We start from the raw sequence: 23,785 nt of genomic DNA on the forward strand, positions 1-23,785 counted from the left end.
ACATGGGTGTGAATAGGCATGCCATCCAATTTGGCAAATCGCAATACGCTTTGTGTACCAATATTGGTGTGTTGGTAACTTCACCTAGAAAGCCGCAGCAGGTGGCATGAAGGGGTTGCGGTTGTGATGCGGTGCAGCGCTTGCACAGAAAACACTGCAAATTTCACATCGCATCTGTGTGAAACCAGAATGTGCCAATATGTGGCTTGACAAAGCACAGTGGTCAGTGCAGATTATTTTCAATCCATGTTTTTTCACACTTTTCATTCACTGGTTTAACTCAGGTGATCATTAATCACAATTATCTCCGGAGATCACATGCAGCCCCTCAACCATCTACACATATCTCTGGAAATCTATACAGATCTCCTTGAAAAAATGTCTCCTCTCTTCTTCGGAAAACAATTGTCCTCCACCTCATAAACAGGGGGACAGAGAAGACTTCTCCTTGATAACTAAAATCAGATGAATTATCTGTGCTTAATAAACATACACCAATACTGCAAATGCATTGTACTGTCCAAGGCATTGCACACTAACGCATTGCACACTAGAAATGTCAAATGTGTTAGTGTGTACAGTGCATGAGTGTAAAATGCTTTAGTGCACACTGCAGTGTACAACGCATTGCACACTGTAATACACTGTACAATGTAATACCGTGTACACCCACACATTGTAGACTGTAATGCACTGTACTCTGTCATGCAGGATGGAGCAACGCATTGCACACTGTGATACCGTGTACACCCACACATTGTAGACTGTAATGCACTGTACTCTGTCATGCAGGCTGGAGCTACGCATTGCACACTGTGATACGCTGTCCACTGTCATGCAGAATCCAGCAACGCATTGCACACTGTAATACCATGTACACCAACACATTGTAGAATGTAATGCATTATACGCAGTATACATGTCCAGATATTCAAAGATTAGCCATGAAGGCCTAGCTGGTTACCTATTTGGCGACCGCAGATAGCCGAATAACGCTACACTGCATCCAGGCAGCTCTGGGAGGGTGTCATATGACATCCTGGCAGAACGCGCTCTCCGTGATTGCTGTGTCCTAAGGACACAGCTGATCACGTGATGTGGTAAAGGCCAATCACAGCGGCTTTTTACCATGTGATCAGCCATGTCCAATGACACGCTGATCACCGGGAAATGCATTTGCCGGGTCTTGGCTGCACTTTCATCACGCTGTCAGAATGTGTGGAAAGTACTGCCGAGAACCAGCAGTTATCAAAGCAGGGGTCGGCCCCGATGATCAGTGCCCACCAGTGCCACCCAACAGTTCCGCCCACCTGTGGCTAGCAGTGCCACCCACCAGTACTGCCTCATCAACGCACATCAGTGTTGCTAAATTACCAGTTTACCAAATGTTATAATATAAACAGACTTTTATTCATTATGAGCTATTTTGTGGTTTATCGAGCAAAAAGTAAAACTCACAGCAGCAAGTCAATACCACCCAAAGAAAGCTCTATTTGTCTGAAAAAACTGATACAAATTTAAGATGGGTACAATGTGGCATGACCGCACAATTGTCATTCAAAGTGTAACAGTGCAGAAAGATGAAAATTGGCCAGGACAGGAAGGGGGTAGGAGTACCCAGTAGGCAAGTGGTTAATATCATTGACCCATCAATACCCAGGAGCTAATGTACAGATAAGTAGCATGTGCACCAAGTGAGATTCTGCTAGGCCCCACCCACAAAATTACAATTACTTGTCCCTCACATGTTATAAACATATTTGCAATGGCCACAGTTACTTTACATATAAGGATCATCTCCTCAGTTGAGAACTGTGCTCTCGCCATGTCCAAATGCCAATAAAGTTATCAAAATTTTCAACCAACACAAAACCTCCAACCACTTCTCATCCACTTACACTCCCCACAACCACTTCCGGGTGCGTGCGCACGTGATGACGGACTTCCAGGATAGCCGTTCATGCACCATGCGGACACCTGTTTGGTGCTTATTTGTTTGCGATCGCGCATTTCTATGCACGGCTATGATAGCTTTCGCAAATGTGTGTTTCTTATTGATTTGTTTTTTTTAACCTTGGCTAATATTTGTTGCCAAAGGCCAAAAATCAACAAAGTGTGGACTATTTTATTACTATAAATCGAATTGTAGAAAACCTGTAGCTGGCTGCACAGTGAATGTGACATTCATTAGTACATAACAATATTGTGGTGCAAGTGGGTTTTTTTTTTTTTGGTTTTGAAAAAGCCAGTTTGCACACACTTGCATATTCACGCTCTTACAAGCTATATTTGAGCAGATTATATAAGTATACAAAGTAACTATTAAGGTTGTTCATATATTGAACATAAAATAAACACAAAAACATCGGTCAAACATTTATTGATCAAATATATCTTCATTTATTTGGTCAGCAGGAACAAGTAGGTACAGTCAATATCTTGGTGAGTCACAAAAATAGGATGTGGCAAAAATAAAACACGCCTGCTCATAAGAGCTTACAATCTAAAGATACTTCTAGTGAACTATGTGTGCTCAGGTTATAGCAGGAAACAAAGGGGAAGATGAATCAAGTAACATTTTCGTGCACATAAGATTTACTTACACAATCACTTAGTATGAAGATCCATTCACAAAAAAAAGTCTACAGATCAAAATATCAAGAAAACAAAGCATGTGAAATAAAACCCTCCCACCTCTACAAATCCCCTCCCACCTCTACAAACCCCCTACACATACATTTGTCTGCAGGTTTGTCAGAAAAATGCATTTGAGTCTAAATAAGCAAGCAAAATTAAAACAAGAGCAGATTTTAAACAAAACGATTGACATGTGTGAGGCTTTCAATGCAAAGAGAAAAAACACAATCATTGTGCAATAACACACAAACACACTTTACAAGGCCAAAAATATGCAAACATTTCCAGCCCACTTCCAAACACAGCCTGAGTGGTGTCTGGGGCAATTCAGCACAAAATCTCTTCTTCCCCCCAAACCACACCATGCAAGGACTTAGTCACAAACCACCCGGCCTAGTAACAGGCCAAATCACTCCCTACTGCACATCTTTATATAAGCTAGGTTGTATTTGGAGTGCCAAACAAGGCCCCACACCCAATGAAGCCTCACCCACCACTGACCTTAATTTGGGCAGTGAAAGTGTTTTCACCTGATGAATCCGCTTCCTACCTGCATTAACCCTTGGTATACAGGCCCCACAAATCAGAAAGATATATACAGTGAAATGTACGTGTGCAGCATACAACAGAACATTGAGCAGGGATGTGAAAGGGAACCCCAATTGGAACCTTTATTGCTACTATGGTCACAATTCCCTCCAGATTCTCGCATGAGTTAAGACAGTCACATGACCACATCTTGTATGCAATACTGAAAATGACAAATCGATTTGACTAGTATGGTGAATTTCCCATCAATTGGCAAAACACTCCAGAAATCAAACTTCACCAAACATTACACTCTGGGCAAAGCTGATTTACAAATCCTGCGACTTACAGTAAAATTGACCATTTCAATGCAATTTTCAAGACATCTGACACAGATCTCTATGCAAATTGCCACTAAAGTAGTACATGTACTACTATATACTATATACATATACTATATGTACTATAGAAATCAATGTTTGAAACACACCCATGTGGTCGCTCTAATAGCATACAATAGGGTGCGACTTTGCCTCTCTCTGTCAGCTCTTTGCTTGCCAAATCCTTCACAAAAGTGGATGGAGTGTAAACCATCATTATCAAATCTATTAGTGCTCCAGGCTCTTATCCCATTGTATGACATTCACATAAGGTGCAGCTTTGAAGGTGTTTCAACAGACAAGGCCTCATTCTAATTCACACTTTAGGGATCATTTAGACAGAAAGCAAAGATGTTGCCAGAACATCTATTTGAAGACAGCCACACACGGAGATCATGCTACTTCCTCACCGGGGTTGGGATTCAAACCGACAACCCTAGAGTTGTGAGGTAGTAGTGCTAACCACTAATCCACGGAGCTACATTGCTAATCCAGCCTGTATTTCTGTGCTGTGAATCAATCTTAGGTCCCTGGGCAAGGTCAGTATAACTACCAGATATCTCCAATGTGACACAAATGTTGTGCTATGTTGCCAATTCAGATGTATGTTGGTTCTATGTATCCCAATACAAAGGATTGCAATACTAATACAGGCGTACCTCGGTTTACCAATGCCTCAGGGAACGTCATATTTGGGGTACAAATGCCAAACCATTTCAGTTAATTGGTCTGTTTACAAATGTTTGAATAATTTGGTATGGGCATGTGGCCTGGTATGGTTCAGGAGGGGGGGAGGCGCTCGCTTGTCCCCCCCCCTTTCCTGACCTGCTGGGCTGCATGCTCAGATAAGTATCTGTTATGGATTTTGGGGGGTACCCCATGCTGTTTTTTATTTAATTTCAGCGTGGAGTTACCCCTTAACATCCATACGAGACCCGAAGGGCTTATTATGGATGAGAGGGGGGACCCCACGCCGGGTTTTTTACAAATTGTTTATAATTCCCTGCAATACTTTTACATCAACTGTCAGTGGGGAACTCCGCCGACAGCTGAAACATGAGCGCTGCATTGGTTTTCGCTACTAAAATGCTGCATGAGTTGATAACATAACTCATGCGGGATTGTAGGAGCGACAGCCATGTGTTAATGTTTCAACTGTCAGCGGGGTTCCCCACTGACAGCTGAATGTACAAAAAAAAAAAAAGCGTGGGGTCCCCCCTCACATCCGTACCAAGCCCTTCGGATCTGGTATGGATATTAAGGGGGAACTCCACGCTGAAATAAAAAAAAAACAGCTTGGGGATCCCCCCAAAATCTATACCAGACCCTTATCCGAGCATGCAGCCCGGCAGGTCAGGAAAGGGGGGGGACGAGCGAGTGCCCCCCCTCCTGAACTATACCAGGCCACATGCCCTCAACATAGGGGGGTGCTTTGGGGAAGGGGGGCTCCCCCCCAAAGCACCTTGTCCCCATGTTAATGGGGACAAGGGCCTCTTCCGTTATTGGGATAATTGGTCGGCCATTTTTTGGGATTTTAGCATATTTTGTTTACCAGTAAAGTTGAAAATTTTTTGTTCCAAATTTACTGATAAAAAAAATGTTCCAAAATCCCGAAAAACAGCTGACCAATTAACCCACTAACGGCCCAAAAATCGTTCGATTTTTTTTTCGGCAGAAAAATCGGCCGATTTTAGACCCATCTATGGCCTGCTTTACATGGGTCTAAAATCGTCCGCAAAAAAAATCGGCTGATTTTCGGCCCGTTAGTGGGTTAATTGGTCAGCCATTTTTGGGGATTTTGCAACTTTTTTTAATTGGTAAATTTGGATAAAAATTGGCCGATTTTGCAGATCGGCCGATTTTAGCTGCAATGATCGGCAAATTGGCTGATCTTTTAACAGATAAAAAATCTGCACATGAGCCATGACCTGCAAGAAAAAGAAGAATAAAAAAAAAGAATAAGAAAAAGAAAAATGCAGGCCATAGATGGGGCGAAAACTGACCGTTTAAAAAAAAAAAAAAAATTTCGGTTGTTCAATGGGCCGACGTTACCACCAATGGTAAAAAAAATTGTTCGATTTTCGCCCCGTCTACGGCCTGCAAATATAATAGCAAAGTAATTACTTCTGTCCCTGCAGAGAGCTGCGCTATTATATTTGACATTAAAAAGTATAAAGGTTGCAACATTGTATCTATTTGTATCCGAATAAAAACATCTATATCTGGAATGGATACAAAAATAGATACAATGTTGCAGTCTCTATACTTTTTAATGTCAAATATAATAGCGGAGCTCTCTGCAGGGACAGAAGGAATGTTTCAGCTGTCATCGGGGTTTCCCACTGACAGCTGAATTTCAAATTATTTCCGTGAATTAAATAAATAATAAAAAAAACAGCGTGGGTCCCCCCTCTCATCCTTACCAAGCCCTTCAGGTCTGGTATGGATATTAAGGGGGAACTCCACACTGAAATTAAAAAAAAAAACAGCGTGGGTCCCCCTCAATATCCCCCCCTGCCCCCCCTGCCCCAAAGCACCCCCCCATGTTGAGGGCATGTGGCCTGGTATAGTTCAGGAGGGGGGGGGCGCTCACTCGTCCCCCCCCCCCCCCTTTCCTGACCTGCCGGCTGCATGCTCGGATAAGGGTCTGGTATGGATATTGAGGGGGACCCACGCTGTTTTTTTTTTAAATTTCAGCGTGGAGTTCCCCCTTAATATCCATACCAGACCTGAAGGGCTTGGTAAGGATGAGAGGGGGGACCCACGCTGTTTTTTTTTTTTTTTTTTTTTTTTTTTTTTTTTTTTATTGTGGACCTTTATTTTTACATTCAGCTGTCAAAATAAATATTATCTAGACCTTTGAAATAAGTAAAATCATTACAGAAATAATTATAAAGGATAAGAAACAAAAATAGAATCACTAGAACTAAGGAAATCTAATTAGATTACATGAAGATATGCCGAGTGCTGTTTATTAAACACAATAGACGCGAGCGAGTGCCGGCTGTCAGAGGAATCCACAGTAAGATTCACTATTAGTCAGTGGCTAAAAAGCAAACGCCCTTGGCAGAAGTCTAACATGTGTTCTGCACATGCTCAGTTGTATCTGCCAAAGACACTGCACGGGCTTCTAGATTTTTACTGTGTCGATTTCCTTGAAAAAAACAATTTTTAAAACACATTCTTAATTTTTTTGGAAATAGCAGATATTGTTTAAAGTGAAGTCCTGATATTTGGCAAAGCAAATTTCTAAGTGAACATGTCTCTGCAGTGATTTTTCATGGTTTTAGACTTGCTTCTTAGCAAGTCTGTTTTGTGAGTCTGATTTCGGGCGTGTGTCTTTTTGTGAATTAGATTGGGCATCTGCTTATGGGCTCTGCTCAATAGTGAATTAGGTTGCAGGGTAAAAAATGACGGACGCCCATGAAAATTGGGCTTAAGCCCATAAATATGCGCCCACGCCCAATAGTGAATCAGGGCCCAAGTGTCTGAGCAGCGGAAGGCTGTATCCAGATGAGTAGTCAGGATCCTGTGTTTGCAGTTAGACACCCAACGTGGCAAGGCTTTTTTTTCTGGTTTTGTTTTATTTTTTCTGTTTTGGATATCTGCATGTTGTGATCACAGACCTTGTAAATAAAGCACCATTTGTTTCACCAAGATCCTGCTCTCATACTTTGCCTTTTTCACCGTGCTCTGACTCATCCAGTGGGTCAAGCACAACCTGCTACTGAGCTAATTCTTCACTATGTGTGTGTATATATGCATGTATGTGTTGGGGGTGTGTGTGTATATAGAGTGTGTGTGTGTATGTATGTGTGTGTGTGTATGTATATGTGTGTGTGTGTGTGTGTGTGTATATATATATATATATATATATATATATATATATATATATATATTACACATTGCATTCCTGAAGTATTCAGACCCCCTTCACTTTTTTCACTATTAAGTTGCATCCTGATGATACTAATGCAGGCCATAGACGGTTTGTTTTTGGCCGATTTTTCGTCTAAAAAAACAACATCAGTCATTCTGTTGCCACCAATGATTGCGAAAATTAGCCGTTTTTCACAAATTTTCCAGCATGATTGATAAAAGAAATGAGGAGGAACCGCGAAAATCGGCTGATGCCATTACCCACTAACTATGCAAAAATCGGACAATTATTCTTTCGAACGAAAAATTGGCCGATAAACGAACCATCTATGGCCTGCATTAGTCATTTTTAATAAAAAAAAAATTTAAATAAAAAAAAACTAAAATATTACATTGGTATAACTGGTATTCAGACCCTTCGCTACAACACTTGAAATTTAGCTCAGGTGCCTCTCATTTCTCTTGATCGTTGCTGAGATGTTTCTACACCTTGATTGGAGTCCACCTGTGGTAAATTAAAGTGACCTGAGCATGATTTAGAAAGGCACACACCTCTCTATAAAAGGCCTCACAGCTGACAATGCCTACTGTAGCAAAGCAAAAGCCATCCAGTCAAAGGAAGTTCCTGCAGTATTATTTTAAGGCACAGATTGGTGGAAGGGTACAGAAACATTTCTGCTTCGGTGAAGGTTCCCAAGAGCACAGTGGCCTCCATAATTCTCAAGTGGAAGAAGTTTGGCACAACCATGAATCTTCCAAGAGCTGGTTGCCTGGCCAAACTGAGCAATCAGGGGTGAAGGATCTTATAAGACAGGTGACCAAGAACCAAATGGTCACTCTAAGTGAGCTCCAAAGTAGGACAACCATCACTGCAGCCCTCTACCGGCATGGGCTTTATGGCAGGGTGGCTAGATGGAAGCACTTCTCAGTGAAAAACACATGAAAACCCGCTTGCAAAAGCTCTTTTGGAGCGAAGTCAGAGTGATCATTTGGGTTCTTGGTAACCTCTCTTACTAAGGCCCTTCGATTCACTCATTTTCCAACAGGACCGTTCATGAGCAGTTGATCAATATATTGACTTCTCATGAACAGAAACAGCCATAGATGGATTGCAATTTAGCCAGTTCCTGCTCATTGATCACCTATTTTTATAATACTGTTATATTTTCCTGCATGGAGCAAAACAGTCTCCAGGTTTCCTCCTAATTTTGTAAAATGAGCCATACATCTAAAGAAGGAGATATAGAAGAATGTCACTGAAATGAACTTGGATAAATATTTAAAGATCAACCGACTAGATAATTTCACTGTTAATAATTTAGTGCTTTCAGCAAACACAAACATCAATATGCCCTTGTTTTTTGTACATGTTTTCAAGAATAGGAATTGCAAGATTAATGGATTTTAAAAGTGCCCTTTAACTTTACTTCTGTTTCTTTACTGATAACATAGGACCTCTTGTACTAATGTCTCCCATAAATACTTGTCTTATCTACCCATGTTTCCATGCAGGTCATCCCCGTGTTAGTACTGGACATTTAACATGGCCGTATACCTGTCTAAGCACCCAGCATTTTATTCTCTATTTCCCCCAAATTAAAAAACGAACAAACCACGTATTAGTAAAAAGTCCAAGGTTAAGTGCGCAGTTTTACATATACAATAGCGCAGATGTCTCTGACATATTAGGATACCTATTTTAATAAGAATATATGCTCATCTAAATCTAACAATGTGATTACATAGTGGTGTTTTTATTAAAGCAGTAGTGAGTTTTCACTTTGCTTAGTACATAAGATGAAGCTATGTTCAAGCTAAACTCCAGGTGTGATCTTTACTGCGTACTTACATTGGTCCACATTGGAGCAATGTAAGTGTATCTCATACTTGAGGGTCAAGTATAAGGTCAAGCTGACAATCACTGTAGTAGTCCTGTGCTTCTGGGTCCTGTGGTGAGTGACTTTCCCTCTGCACATTATCCACAGAGGGTCATTCGCTTGGCACTGCCACCATTTACAGAAAGATTTGTATTCTTTCAATTAATTCAGGGTGTTTTGTGATTGGACAAGGTGGAAAGCATGGTTTGCCTGGCCGCCCCTCCTCTCCACCTCGGCCATTCAGAGAACATCTTGTTTTCATGACAAAAAGACAAAGCGTTTTGTAAATGTCAGCAGTGCCAAGAAAGTCATCCCCTGAAGTCTGAGTCCAGAGGGCATGCTACTTTGTACAGGACCCAGGAGATAACTGTTATCATTGTAGTAGCATTGACTTTTAATGTGATTTTGTCCGCTTTCGAAGCGGGCCCTCAGGTATGGCGTATGCAATCTGGACCAATGTACGTATGCAATAAATTTCATACCTGCAGTTCAGCTTTCAGTTTGAATACCCAAACACGTGTAACGGAAATGGAACAAACAGGATTATCCTAGTTGAACAGTACAGGACACAGACTTGTATTTATAGACCATGGGTTATATGCTACTACTTTCAGGTGAATGGATACTGGCAAAAACTTTGCTAAGGTTGCCCCTAGAGTGCACCCATATAACTCTGCCCACTTTTTCCTTACATGATGGATCTGTTCTACCCCAGGAACATTTCTTTTTTCCCTAAGAATCTTCTGGCATTTTTCCTTCTGAAGCTTCTGTCAACAGTTGACAGCTTATTGCCTTGCAATACCTAGTAGTTTTCATATTGGATACCCTCTTTTTGTATCTCAGAGACTGTACTTGGACCCCATTGTGCTCTGTTGGCCTGTAATGTTTGTTTTAGGCACTGGATTCTGTGTTAGGTGCTCATTTGGAAGCTGACCCACCAAACCTTTAGTTATATCACAAATAGATTAAGGTGTCCGTTTATCATGCAGCTGTAAATGACCACTGCTCAGTTGTCTGGCATTCTCAGAGGAGAGAGTTCTCCTCTGAATGCCTTTTTATGAAGCAGTGTAGATCACTTCTCTGAATGAAGGGAGAAGCGATCTACAAATGCTTTGAACACTGGAAAACCTGCTGTTACTATAATCTCGCGAGATTACTGTAAGCGATCAGTCAAACACTGTTTACTAAGCAGCGGTAAATTATCACTACTTCGTTTGCGGTTTCTCCGATTCTCCAGCTCTGGGCTGGAGAATCTGGAGGGAGAACACAGATCACCAGTGAAGGGCTGACATCGCTCCTTCATACACTGGCCATTTGTGTGCTGAGATGATCAGCGGAGAACATGTTCTCCGCTGAGCATCTGTTTCCTAAACCACTAATGATCGGAGATGGGCAACGATCCTCAGGATCACCGATAATCTTCATAAAAGGACACCTAAATACAACAGGACACTAGTTGTGTACCACAAGGCTCTGTACTAGGTCCTGTTCTATTACATCTATTTGTAAGTAATATAACTAAAGGTTTGGTGGGTAAGGTATGTCTTTTTCTGATGACCAATAGTGTGCGATATCCCTGGAGGTATCTGTAATGTGGGACATGATTTGGCCTTGCTGGAAAATTGGTCAAAGCCATGGAAACTGCAGTTCAATGTTTCTAAATGTAAAATAATGCACCTAAGCAGGGTGGAGTTGATTTAAATCATTAGTGAAACGGCTCGATTTAAATCATAATTGGTAAAGAGCAACTGTCATCTCTGTCCCGCAGCGGCTCCTCCTCTGACCTGCTGTTTACTCACCAACAGTCCCATTCACTTTAATGGGACCCTGGTGATGCGGCAGTGACACAACAAGGTGAGGGATATGGCAGCAGCAGAAGAGTGGATGACCGCTAACAGGCGTTGCCATGATGGATCTGAAATGACAGGTGCTCTTTAAATGTAAGGAATCCGACTCATTCTTGCTGGTAGTTAGAATCTTTAATATTTGCAAACCAAATAAAGGTTAGTAAAGCAGCGATATCGGAACCAATTTTAGGTTAATAGCTTAATCACACATAGCTGGAGAACTACTCAAATTCTTTTATTTCATGTTTTTTCTCATGGTTACTGTGTGAATGCATCAATGCAGTGTATGTTATCTTCGCTTGCAGAGCTTGGATTCTTTGAATGAGTTTACCAAAAATGTAAATATTGCAGAATATACAGCCTCATGCTACATAACTAAGCTCCATTTCATGCTGAAAGAACTAAATTATGAATGTATCTTAAATAGAAACTATCTTTAGATATATTTTTTTTTAATTTAAAATCTGATTTTTTTGATTTTTATCAAATTTATTTTAATAAAATGCTTTTGGAGTAAAAAATTTATTTTTTTTAATCGATTTTTATCCACCCTGCACCTAAGGGAGAAAGAATCCCTTGATAGAGTACAATATTGGGGGCACAGTGTTGGCCAGCTTTACAGAGGAAAAATATATTTGAAGGTAATTATTTCAGACAATTGCAAAATGAGCAAACGGTGTGGCCACGCAGTGGGGAAAGCGGGGGGAAAAAAATTCTAGGATGCATCACTAGAGCGGTCACCAGCAGGAGACAGGAGGTCCTGTTTTCCCTACATAGATCTCTAGTTAGACCACTTTTAGAATACGGTGTCCAGTTCTGGATACCTCGGTTACAAAATGATAATGACAAGATTAAAATGAGTGCAGAAGTGAACAACAAAAATGGTGAATTGTTTTATCCTTCAAACCTTGAAGGATAAAATACTTGTACATTCTGGAGGAAAGAATGGAATGGGGAGACATGATTGAAGCCTTTAAAGACATCAAGGGGGTGAATAAGGTTCAGAAGGGCAACATTTTCAATATGAAGCCAAGGTCAAAAACGCAGGGACATGACCTCCAACTAGCAGGAAAGTTCAAAATTAATCTTTAGAAAGTATTAGTTAACCAAAAGAGTAGTTGATGCTTTGCATAGACTTCAGCAGAGGTAGTGACTCATTCAACAGTAAATGTATTCAAACGTGCTTGGGACAGACCTAAATCTATACTCAGACAAAAAAGTAAAAAAAAAAAGGACTTGATGGACCACTTTATTTTATTTTTATTTTTTTTGGTTTTTGTTTTTTCTGCTGTTGCCCTTCTATATTTCTATGAAGTGCTACCTGTGAAAATAGCTGCTGTGCTATATGGGTCCAGGGCTGTTTTCCATTTCTCTGGTGCCCGGACCTGAAGACCTCTCGGTTTTAACATCACTGTCCACAGGGCATAGCATACTATGTTTGTGTTTAGTAATGCTTCTCATTGAGAGCACTTTTGAATTTGGCGATTAATTTCCTCCTATTTGGATTTAGTCTCAGTAGGGTGAAGTAATTGTGTCACACCTTCTAGATATTTCTGCCTGCCTGTCCAGTCGAGAATGTACACAGTATGATGCTACAGAGACACAGCCACAAGAACTCTGGGATTTAGTGGCTCCGTCTCTGGACTTGAAAAACCTCATCCATTCAGTATTTCTGAACCAGGAGTACCCCACTGAATATCCCCTCACTAGCAAATCACAGATGCAAGGGAGCTGAGACTATAGGTCAGAACAATATACGCCCTGCTGACAGCCTACAGGGAACACAGATCACTGCTCAGGGTGATAGCTGTTTCCTTGTTCTTGAGCTATTATTGACTAGACTACCCTCAGCTTACTTTAGCTCCCTTTCGGGCACACACCAGGTGGCCTGTCTGACAAAGGCAGATTTCTCTGCCAACATGTCAGAATTCTTCAGAAAACGTTCAGCGTTTCTGTAACCTTTTAGTTTCTGGCTGCCAGAAATGCTACACTTCCCTTTTTTCCCCTTTGTCCCTACTCTGGAATAAGAAGTGTAACCTTCTTTAATAGAAGATGTTATGGAGGAAAATATTACATTTATTCTAAATGGCAATTTAACAAACAAAAAAGTTATACTGTGGTTTTGCACAGATTGGCCCTGATCCTCCTCTTCTGAGTCCCACGGTGGTGTCCTGGACTCCTCAATCTCACATGCTTGCTCCTGAGCCAGCTCTCTGTGTCCATTGACATGCCGATTGAGGCTGAGGCTCGCCCATGCTCTCCTCACTGGCTGTGATTGACAGCAGTGGGAGCCAATGTCCAGCGAGGAGAGAGAGAGCTGCTGCTCTCATGAACAGTATATTGCTGGATTAAGATTGGGTTTAGGTAAATATTCAGGTGGGCTGCATGCCGAAGAATGCATTGAGGTAAAAAATTCTTCTACCTTTTTAGAACCAATTTAAGGACCCTACTTTTGTTGCAGAGGCAGTGGAAGTTTTTCCTCTGCACATTCTGTGAGGTACTACAATGGCTTTGCAGCAAATGCTTTCCACTGTGGTCACACAAATTGATGTACTGTTCTGTAGTCTTTGCTTATCCACAGTCAAAACAGACACCTATAGATACCAAGAGACTGGCTAAGTCTACAAAAGACTTTCCCATACATGCACAAATTGATTGCACACTTTCAGGACTGGCTCAGCCTTGAGAGGCTTTATTCTTCTAACTTTTTTGCTGGGGTCTATCCATTGATAAGGATTTAAAAAAAAAAAGACTACTCTCTAGTAGTGGATCCTGCCATTTCATTTTACAATAAACACCTTACAGTTCCAACTGAGGATGTTCCCTCCTTTTAGCATTTTGAAGCACTTTTAAAAGGCCCTATTTGCTCTGTTGGTTGTAGGTCCAACCCTGCAGCCAGCAATAACTACTATGTTGATTTGCCAGATTATCGCTAACTGGTTAAGACCAACGAACAGAGTCCAAGAACCTGTCTTTAAAGACCCTACTCTCTTTGAACAATTACAGCCTAATGTCTTCAGCCCTATTTTGAGTTTATGCTCTTGTGAATGTATTTTGCCAAATTTCAAGAATCTCTCATCTCTGTGAATATGTGCAGGATTTTGTGGCTGAAAGTTTGGTCTGCTGAACATATGTCTATTATGCATGCCATTTGATGGTGAATGCCTTATTGGGGAATCCCTTGACAAATTCATCGGTGAAGCGATTTGGGGCTGGAGGTACTACTCCACAAGAAAAAGCCAGTTCACATATATACGAATAGGATGTGTTCTGAACACATCTAATTTGCATGATGTGAAATAACATTGCTTTCTATTGTGCCTCTTCACATGTCCAGTGCAGCTGGAGTATGGTTATGATGCCAATTAAGAGTCCTGTCAGGTTTTTGAGCAGCGCGGTCCAGTTCATTTGTGAATCCAGGCTCATTGACTTCCATAGGAACCGCTGAATCGAACATGTAATTTGGTTTTTGAATACAATTCCACAGCTTTCTTTAAATACTGTCCTGAACTGCATCTGAACCAGCCCTGAACAGCTGCTTTGTAATCTGCTGTGAAAACTGACCTTCAAAACCACACTGCACAAGTGTGAATCCAGCCTAAGGGGTAGATTTACTACATCTGGAAACAGAATCTGGTGCAGCTTTGCATAGTAACCAATCAGCTTCAAATTTCAGCTTGTTTAATTAACCACTTGCCCTCCAGAGTATTTCCTACCTTTCCTGACCAGGCCATTTTTTGCGATACTTTGCTGCATTATTTTAACTGACAGTTGCACGGTCATGCAATGCTGTACATAAATGAAATCTATGTCCTTTTTTCCCCACAAATAGAGCTTTCTTTTGGTGGTATTTGATCACCTGTGCATTTTTTATTTTTTGTGCTATAAACAAAAAAAACCAACAATTTAAAAAAAAAAAATAAAAAAAAATAATTTTAGACTTTTTGCTATAAAAACATATCCAGTAAAAAAAATTAAATTTTGTCAAATTTAGACCAAAATGTATTGTGCTACATGTCTTTGCTAAAAACTAAAAACCCAATACATGTAAATTAATTGGTTTACATGAAAGTTATAGCGTCTACAAATGGCAATTTTTATATATACTGGAATTTTAAATTTTTTTTATAATCATAATGGCGGCGATCAGCGTCTTATAGCGTGACTTCGGTGGGCATTCTGGGGGGGAACTAACTGTTACTGACATCCCAATGACACAGATACAGTGATCAGTGCTAATAAAAAGCACTGACACTGTAATGATACTGAGCAGGAAGGGGTTAACATCTGTGGTGATCAAAGAGTTAACTGTGTGCTGTTTAACATAATGTGCTGTGTGTGTTTTACTTGGGAAACATGCTGCTGTGTATTTCTCTGCTGTGCAGAGAAATACACGGCAGCATATCACTGCTGGCAGGAGAGAGACCTGTGTTGTTTACACACAGGTCTCTCCCTGTCACTGTTTCAAGGCGATCGTTGGGTGCCGGTGGGGAATCTCCAGCCGGGACCTGGTGATTGGCATCTGTAGCCACCAATGGCTGCGTGGGAAATGCATATCACGTGTGTATATGTGTGTGTGTGTGTGTGTATATGTATGTATGTATGTATATACAGTATATGTATATTTAATGATTTTGCGCAGCCCTGTAGCAGTATTTCTGCTATAGGGAAGCGGTTAAGCTTTGACAGTGAAATGTAGAAGCGGATTGGTTAATATGCACAGCTACACCATATTCTTTGTGCACCAGTTTTAGTAAATCTCCCCCTAAGCCTAGTACTCTTATTGCTTTTACCTATACCCTGTGAAAGGGATAACTTAATTTTTCTTCAGGTGTCAACCTCAAAACCAGGGCTTTGATGCTTCCATTTTACATAAACCCTGGCTCACCAAACCTTCCCAGATGTCTACCCCAGAGTTGGGGGATGTTTTTTGTGTTTTCACTACTCTGGATCCATAACATCCTGGGCCTCTGGGTCCAAGCTGTCATTTCAGAAGGGTACATAATAGAATTTTTTTCATCGCCCCCTCCCTACTTTTTTTTTTACCTTCCAATTGCCAGCTTTAGGCAAAATAAGGCTGATATAATAACCACCTTGCCAACGACACAAGATTTATTGTCGTAGGGCGGCCAACCATGGATAAATCCAGGAAAAGAAAAGTTTAAGAAGAAAACAGAATGTTTAGTAGTTTGTGGGCAGATTCATTTGCTTTCACTACTGACGAGACAGGTTTACCAGTATGCTTTATATGTGGAGAGAAATTGGCAAACAACAAAAAGTTGAATGTTGAAAGACATTTCCAGAATATACACACAGCCTTTGCTGAAAAATATCCGGATGGAGATGAGAGAAGAAAAGCCATTTCGGGAACTGATGCGGAAGGCTGATCTGGGCAAAAATCATTTCAAGAAGTGGATGAAGTCTGCAAATTCAGCTACATATGCTAGTTTTGTGGCCACTCAGGAAATAGGCAGGGGAAGCTGTTCACAGATGGAGATTATATAAAAGAATCATTAAGATTTCAGAACATCTATTCTCTGACTTCAAAAACAAGAGTGAAATTGTGCAGAAAATCAGAGATATGCCTGTCTCTGCAAAGACTGTCAAAGACAGAACCATAAAAATGGCAGAAAACATCACCAGACAGCAAATTAAAGACATCAATTCAGCTGTGGTGTACTCAATCACCTGTGATGAGTCCAAAGACAAAGGTAATATTGAACAAATAGCTCTATTCTGCCGATTATGTGAACTCTGCTGGGCCACAGGAAGAAAGGTAAGAAAGGTGTAAAAAAAACAATATATGCAGTGTTATCTTCATTTTAGATGTCCTAAGGGTTTTGTGGCTCCCAGTGGTTTTTTTTGTGGGAAACGGGTCCAAATGGCTCTGAGTGTTTACGGTTGCTGACCCCAGAGCTAGACAATCAATTTTCAAAAGTCTACTCTTCGGCCCTCACACTGTACCTGGGTCTAATCTTGGGCACAGCCCAAGCCATATTCTTCCTCCATCAGAAGAAAATGACCTCCCTAAGGTCCAACTCCCTGACCCCCAGGTCATGACATCCCTCAATTCACTTCTGCATGAAGTTTATGAACCTCATAGTGGCCTCCTTCGAAGCAGTTTCCTTTGCCCAATTTCACTCCAGACCCCTTCGGTACAACATCCTCAAGACTTGGAGCAAACAAATCTAACCCTTTGATCGCACAATGCTTATTTCCAGCCAAACAAAGCTCTCACAGGACTTGGAGCATGGTAATGACAGATGCGAGCCTTACAGGCTAGCATTAGGTTTACAACTGACTCTCCAGGATACATGGTCCTTGCAGGAGTAGAAAACTCCCCAACATTCTGGAACTAAAAGCCTTGAGTTTTCTCTACAAGATTGGATCTCCTTTCTACATGGTCATCCAGTCAGAGTACATTTGGGCAATGGCACAGCCACATAATTCATTAAGGGGGCACTAGAAGCTTAGCAGCCCTAAAAGAGACAAGTTTAGTACTCTTATGGGAAGAAACTTGCATTCCGGCTGTTGGCAGGCTGACTTTCTAAACTGTCAATTTACTAGATTAGGGAAAGTGGTCTCTGTGCACTGAGATCTTTCAAAATTTCTAAGGTGGGGAAAACCAAATGTAGACATTCTGGCCCCCGGATTCAACAAGAAGCTGAACAAGTTGGTGGCCAGTACTAGGGATCTTCTAGCTTTTGCAGTTGATTCTCTGGTTATTCCTTGGACTCAATTCTGACTGGCTTATGCTTTTTCTCCGATGAACATTTCTTTCGACTGCTATGCAGGATAGAGGGTTGAAAGAGTCTCGGACTTCTAGACCTATTGGCTCAGGCCCCCCTGTTCCATCCTGCTTTTCAGTTACTGGCTTTAATGTCATTGCTTTCAAAAATACACGTCCTAAAGTATAGGGGTATCTCTAATCCACCTTACTCGGAGCAAGGAAATCCAAATGCCTACAAGAGTTACTATTGCGCATAGAAGGCGTTCTTTGCATAGTGCGAAGACGGCAAGATTAATCCTAGGGAATATTCTCTCACTCGTATTTTGGCCTTTCTCTAGTCTGGTCTTGACCAGTGTCTATCCCTGAGTACCCTCAAAGGACAGGTTCCGTACTTACCCATTCTCTTCCAGAAACCTCTTGCTACGCAATCCTTTATCAAGACTTTTCTATAGGAAGTTACTCCATATAATTCCCCCAATCCATCCTGTGATCACAACGTGGTTTTCAAGATGGTAACAGAGATCCCCCTGCGCTAATATGGTACCTAATTCTATATGCTGCTAACACCCTATCATCTACCTATAAGTGCACAAATATAAATGATACAATAATGTTATTAATTTTTGTATCACAACGTGGTGTTATCTGCTCTTCAGAGATCCAACTTTGAACCATTTAGAGACATTCCTTTGGAAGACCTCACATGTAAGGTTGCCTTCTTGGCAGGGGTCTCCAAACGTTCTAAATGAAGGGCCAGTGCACTGTCCTTCAAACTTTAGAGGGGCCGGACTGTGGCCAGCAGGAGTTGAAAATGTGTCAGTGAGAGTAAACATTGCCACATTTTTGGGCAATACATATATTGTGGGTTTTTTTTTTTTTGTTGGTCGTTCTTTAAAAAAAAAATATATATATATATTGAATGTTGTCTTGCAAAAATTATATTTTTTCCACAATCCTTTTAGACAATTAAATGTAACAAGACAACAACAAAAAGCACTTTTTTTCTTTTTTTTTCAGCAGTCTTAGTTTAAAATGTAATAGTTTTACTTCAAATAAAAAGTGCACATTTCATCCTCTAATTTGTCCTGTTTAATATGACAATAAAATTATGATTCTGGTACAAATTATTGAAAAGTTATTTACAAATTTTTTTCAATGTGAAACAGAAATATGTTAAAGGTTTAAAAATATTAACAAACAATGCAAAAAAAAGTTTTAATATTAGTTTATAAAATAGAAATGAACAAAAAAAAGCAGGAAAATTACAACTAAATGGAGAATAAGGAGTTAATCAGGGCTGAGTAAATTAAAAGCATTTTTTAAAAATGTTTTTGTATATTTAAAAAGCGTTTTGTGCTTGATAAACTGTTGTGCCAATATCGTGTGACATAAAAAATTGGAACTGTCACCATGTTATTATCCAGGGTCTCAACTTTCAGAAAATCTATACTGTTTGATGATATTAAATAATATTCAAGTCAAAAATTATTATTTAGTTATACTTTAAGTGTAAACGTCCTCCTCCTGGCTCCATATAATGGCCTTCAGCCCTGGTGATTGCCTGCTTAGGCACAGAATTATGGGAGGCATAGGGAAGATTATTTTCTCCTATACCTTTTTTTTTATGGTGCATGCTACAGAGGACAGCTTTATTCAATACAATTCACACTAGTCAGTGTTTGTGTGAGAAATTGTCATCTACGTTGTATAATGGATAGCTGTAGTTTAGCACATATAGAATACGGATATAAAATCCTAAATATATTTATTTATCATTTCACAAGGTATATATGTGTGTGTGTATATGTGTATATATATATATATATATATATATATATATATATATATATATATATATATATATATATATATATATATAATCTCTATCATGCCACCACTTTTTAGACTTTTTTTTTTTTTATAAAGTACTAGTTCTTTTTTTCCTTTTGGCTTACATGTGGTGTAATCACACTTAAACCATGTCCTATTGTTCCATCCTAGAGTTCATTTTGGAATGAATGGATCAATGCGCATTAATCCAGCAGAGAGGAAGGATGGAAGCGGAGCTCCAGCAGTTCTAGAAGTGCAGCTCACCAAGGATTTGATTTGCTTTTATGATTCCACGATAGATGTCAGGTAATGCTAAGGCCTCCCTTCATTGTGTCTAATAGCTCCACAGCTATCCTGTGGGTTAAAAAAAAAATTGACCAATCGTGCCATTAGTTTTATTTTTATATATATATATATATATATATATATATATATATATATATATATATATATATATATATATATATTATTCTTTTTGCTCTTGTAAAAATATTCTAAACATGGAATCTGTAATAATTGGTATTCACTTAGCTAACAAAGGGGTATTTAGCTCCTGCTAATACAAAGTGAAGAATCATTTGCTCTTTGACACTCTTCAAATCTCTGTCTGCCCAGTCCCTGCTTACCAAAGGGCAGCTACAATCTCTTCAGCACATCTAAAACATTTAAAGGATAAGTTCACCTTTTAGAAAAAAGGTAAAACATGTGCATTTATTAGTTTTTGTCTACAGGACAATCAGTAGATCGCTAATACCATGCAGGTCTCCTGCAGACCTGTCAGTATATCTGCGAGCAAGCAGATATAATGACAGGAAGCTTCAATAAACTACCATGGCACTCCACAGCGCCATGGTAGTTCATTGAAAACGACAAGCCAACAGCCGCTAAGGCTGTTAACTTGCAGTTCATTTATTCAAGAAAGTCCATGAATGAATGACGCGGCCGTGTGGGCGGAACCCAGCACTGCTGCGCTGTTTTAAAATTTAACAGATAGTGCAGGGAGACTTCTCCGTGTACCATCTGTCAGAGGGGGGGGGCGCGGCTGCGGCTATGGGAACATGTTACATGGTCCACCCTAAAAACGGGTGGAACATGTATCCTGTTCCCAAAGGTGAACTTATGCTTTAACATTACATAATTAAGCCAAATTGTAGGTGCTACAAAGCTGTTTTTTTTTTTTTTTTCCCAAAGTATCATTTACAGATACAAAAAGCTGTCTTATCTGTCATACATAGGAAGATAATCCATTTCCACCGAGTAGGTAAGAATATCACTGTGTCACTCCGTTTTCTTCAGTCATTCTCATGCCACATTTTTGCATCCAGTAAGATTTATAAGATGTATTCAACTGTACTAGTTTGTAAAGTATCCATTGTTCCCAGTTGAATTATTCTACTTGTGTTTTTGCCAAAGGTGACCTGTAAGAACAAATGCAGATTGTGGCTGTGTGTGTGTGTGTGTGTGTATATGTATGTATTAAATACTCCCTTCTGACTGTACTTTGATGCAATGTTTTTTAGACATCAGATGTGTAGTACATACAATATACTGTATGTGTTCTGCTTAAGGTGATGATAGTAATGCATTTGCAACAACGACCGTATACTATGCGAGTACAATTTTAAAATTCCCTTTAAAGTAGTAGTAAAGTCCGCTTTGTGATTTTTGCCAACATGTAGGCTTATAATAAAGCTTACCTATAGGTAAAATGAATATCTCCTAAATGTGCAGTGGTTAGGAGATATTTGCTCTTTTGGCAGCCGGTGCATGCTCTTTGAAGTAACGGCATACCTGTGCCGCTCTTTCAGAGCACTGTGTCGTGGCCCGTGACTCCTGTGCGCATGTGCAGGAGTGACATCATTTTGGCTTGGCCATTCAAGCTGCCACAGCCTGTGAACCCGGAAGGAAGACAGAGTAAAGATGGAAGTGCACCGCTGTAGGACTGTTCTAAGGCAAGTCTTTCATAATGTGCTAGTATGCGATGCATACTAGCACATTATACAATTTCCTTGCAGGGGATTATTTTTTTTTTTTTTAAGCCACAGTTTATTACCACTTTTTGCATGTAAAAAAAAAATGCATTTATTTATTTATTTTTTTGGAGCCTGTAAAGCATACTCATAGATCATGGGTGCCATGCAGGACTCCTGCAGACTTGTCTGTATCTCTCTTGACTCTTTTACCGGCTCCTTAGTAATCAGCTATTCTTTGGTTCTTAACCACTTTCTGCCCATTGGTTGTACTATTTACGGCCTAGGGTTCGAGTGGTTATACCAGGATCATGGTTGCAGTTACAACCCTGTTCCTGGTATCAATCTTTGCAGCCAGTGATTCCCTACAATATAAAAGTGATCCATGAGCCAGCGGCTTTACAGCCACAGGATCACTTTTTACAAGGCAGTACTAGCAAGAAACCACTGAAAAAAAGAGGATTACTGCAAATCGCCATTCTGACATGGCCCTTAGAGATGTCAGCAGTCTGCGGCAGGCAAGAGTAAACATTTCCTAACTATCTAACCTAGATAGTAACTCAATGACTACTGTATCATAATAAAGGTATATCATTTTTTTTTTATTACACTGTTGCTGTATATTATGTCAGGAATGTATACCTACAGACTTCTAAAGGTACTAAAAAAAGAAAGTTTAAGTGTTCAATACACATAGCATAACATACATGTAGAACAACATTTAGCTTTAAGTGTTGTTACTTTCCAAAATATATACATGGTCTGCTGTATCAGTTGGCATAGGCACTACACCCCTCAGACATAAGCTTTGGATGCACTTCAGTAGTTTCTGCTTTTGTGTTCAATCCTTTAAAGTCAATAATATCTATAGCATGTGGCTAAATTGTTAGCACTTCCGCCTGGCAGCACTAGGTTCGTTGGTTCAAAACCCTAACCACGGCACCACCTGCCTGGAGTTTGCATGTTCTCCCTGGGCTTGCGTGGGTTTCCTCCAACACTTCAAAGACATGCTGGTAGATTAATAGCTGCTGCCAAAATTGGCCCTAGTAGGTGTATATATGAATGTGAGTTAGGGACCTTAGATTGTAAGCTCCTTGATGGTTGGGGACAAATGTGAATGTATGGAAAATGAAAAAAAGTGAGCGCTGATCCTAGAAAGCAGCTAGGCACTCTAAGTAACCAATAAATACTTATACAGAATGATATAAATAAAAGTGCAGCGCTAAGTAATAAATCTGAAAATTGTCCACTGTAAGTCCAGTTCATATAAACGTGCCAGGTGACAAATAGAAATCAACGATGGTGATCTGTGAGGAAGTAGCAGAAATGCGCACTCACCAGAAGGCGGATATACATAAGCAGTATATATCAAAAGCCCATGGATCCTCGGTCAAGAAGAAACCGGTCTGGTCACCGTGGATTGGCCTTTCCTTTCCTTAAGGGTGCAGATTTGTCTTTTCAGGAGATAAGACGTGGACATTTGAACAAGAGGAGGAGCAGAGAAGTTGGGATCAAACAGCCTTTTTACACAATGCAGAGGATTAACCTCAGAGATTAAACTTAGCTTAACAAAAACTTCATGACAGCACTTTGCAAAGCAATAAAGGCACGACTGATTGAAAAAGCTGCCGCTGCCTCTTCCAATCTGACTTCAGAAGATTACCAGAAGCGGACATCAAGACAAAAGGAGTACCTCTTTGCAGGGTCCTTATTAGGAATCCAAGCATCCACCTTAGAGGAGGAAGAATCTTGCTCTGCACCCTTAAGGAAAGGAAAGGCCAATCCACGGTGACCAGACCTGTTTCTTCATGACCGAGGATCCATGGGCTTTTGATATATACTGCTTAGATATATCCGCCTTCTGGTGAGTGCGCATTTCTGCTACTTCCTCATGGATCACCATCGTTGATTCCTATTTCTCACCTGGCACGTTCATATGAACTGGATTTACAGTGGACAATTTTCAAATGTGAATGTATAATACATATGTAAAACGCTGCATAAATTGACAGCGCTATATAAGTACGTGTGTGTGTGTGTGTGTGTGTGTGTGTGTGTATGTATATATATATGTGTGTGTGTGTGTGTGTGTGTATGTATATATATA

General features: G+C 40.2%; 1 protein-coding gene across 1 annotated transcript in view; it reads left to right on the forward strand.

Moving 5' to 3' along the window:
• The window catches only part of NEIL3 (nei like DNA glycosylase 3), a 117,168-nt gene that overhangs the window by 54,231 nt on the left and 39,152 nt on the right, over positions 1–23,785 (forward strand). The window contains exon 3 of the mRNA XM_089684064.1: positions 19,880–20,014. Within this exon, the coding sequence (XP_089540190.1) occupies positions 19,880–20,014 (135 nt within the window). The remainder of the gene's footprint in view (positions 1–19,879; positions 20,015–23,785) is intronic.

Source organism: Staurois parvus, unplaced genomic scaffold (genome assembly GCF_062004578.1).
Source record: "Staurois parvus isolate SC_StPar_1 unplaced genomic scaffold, SC_StPar_1.0 ptg000334l, whole genome shotgun sequence".
In the NCBI taxonomy this organism is placed as follows: Eukaryota; Metazoa; Chordata; class Amphibia; order Anura; family Ranidae; genus Staurois; species Staurois parvus.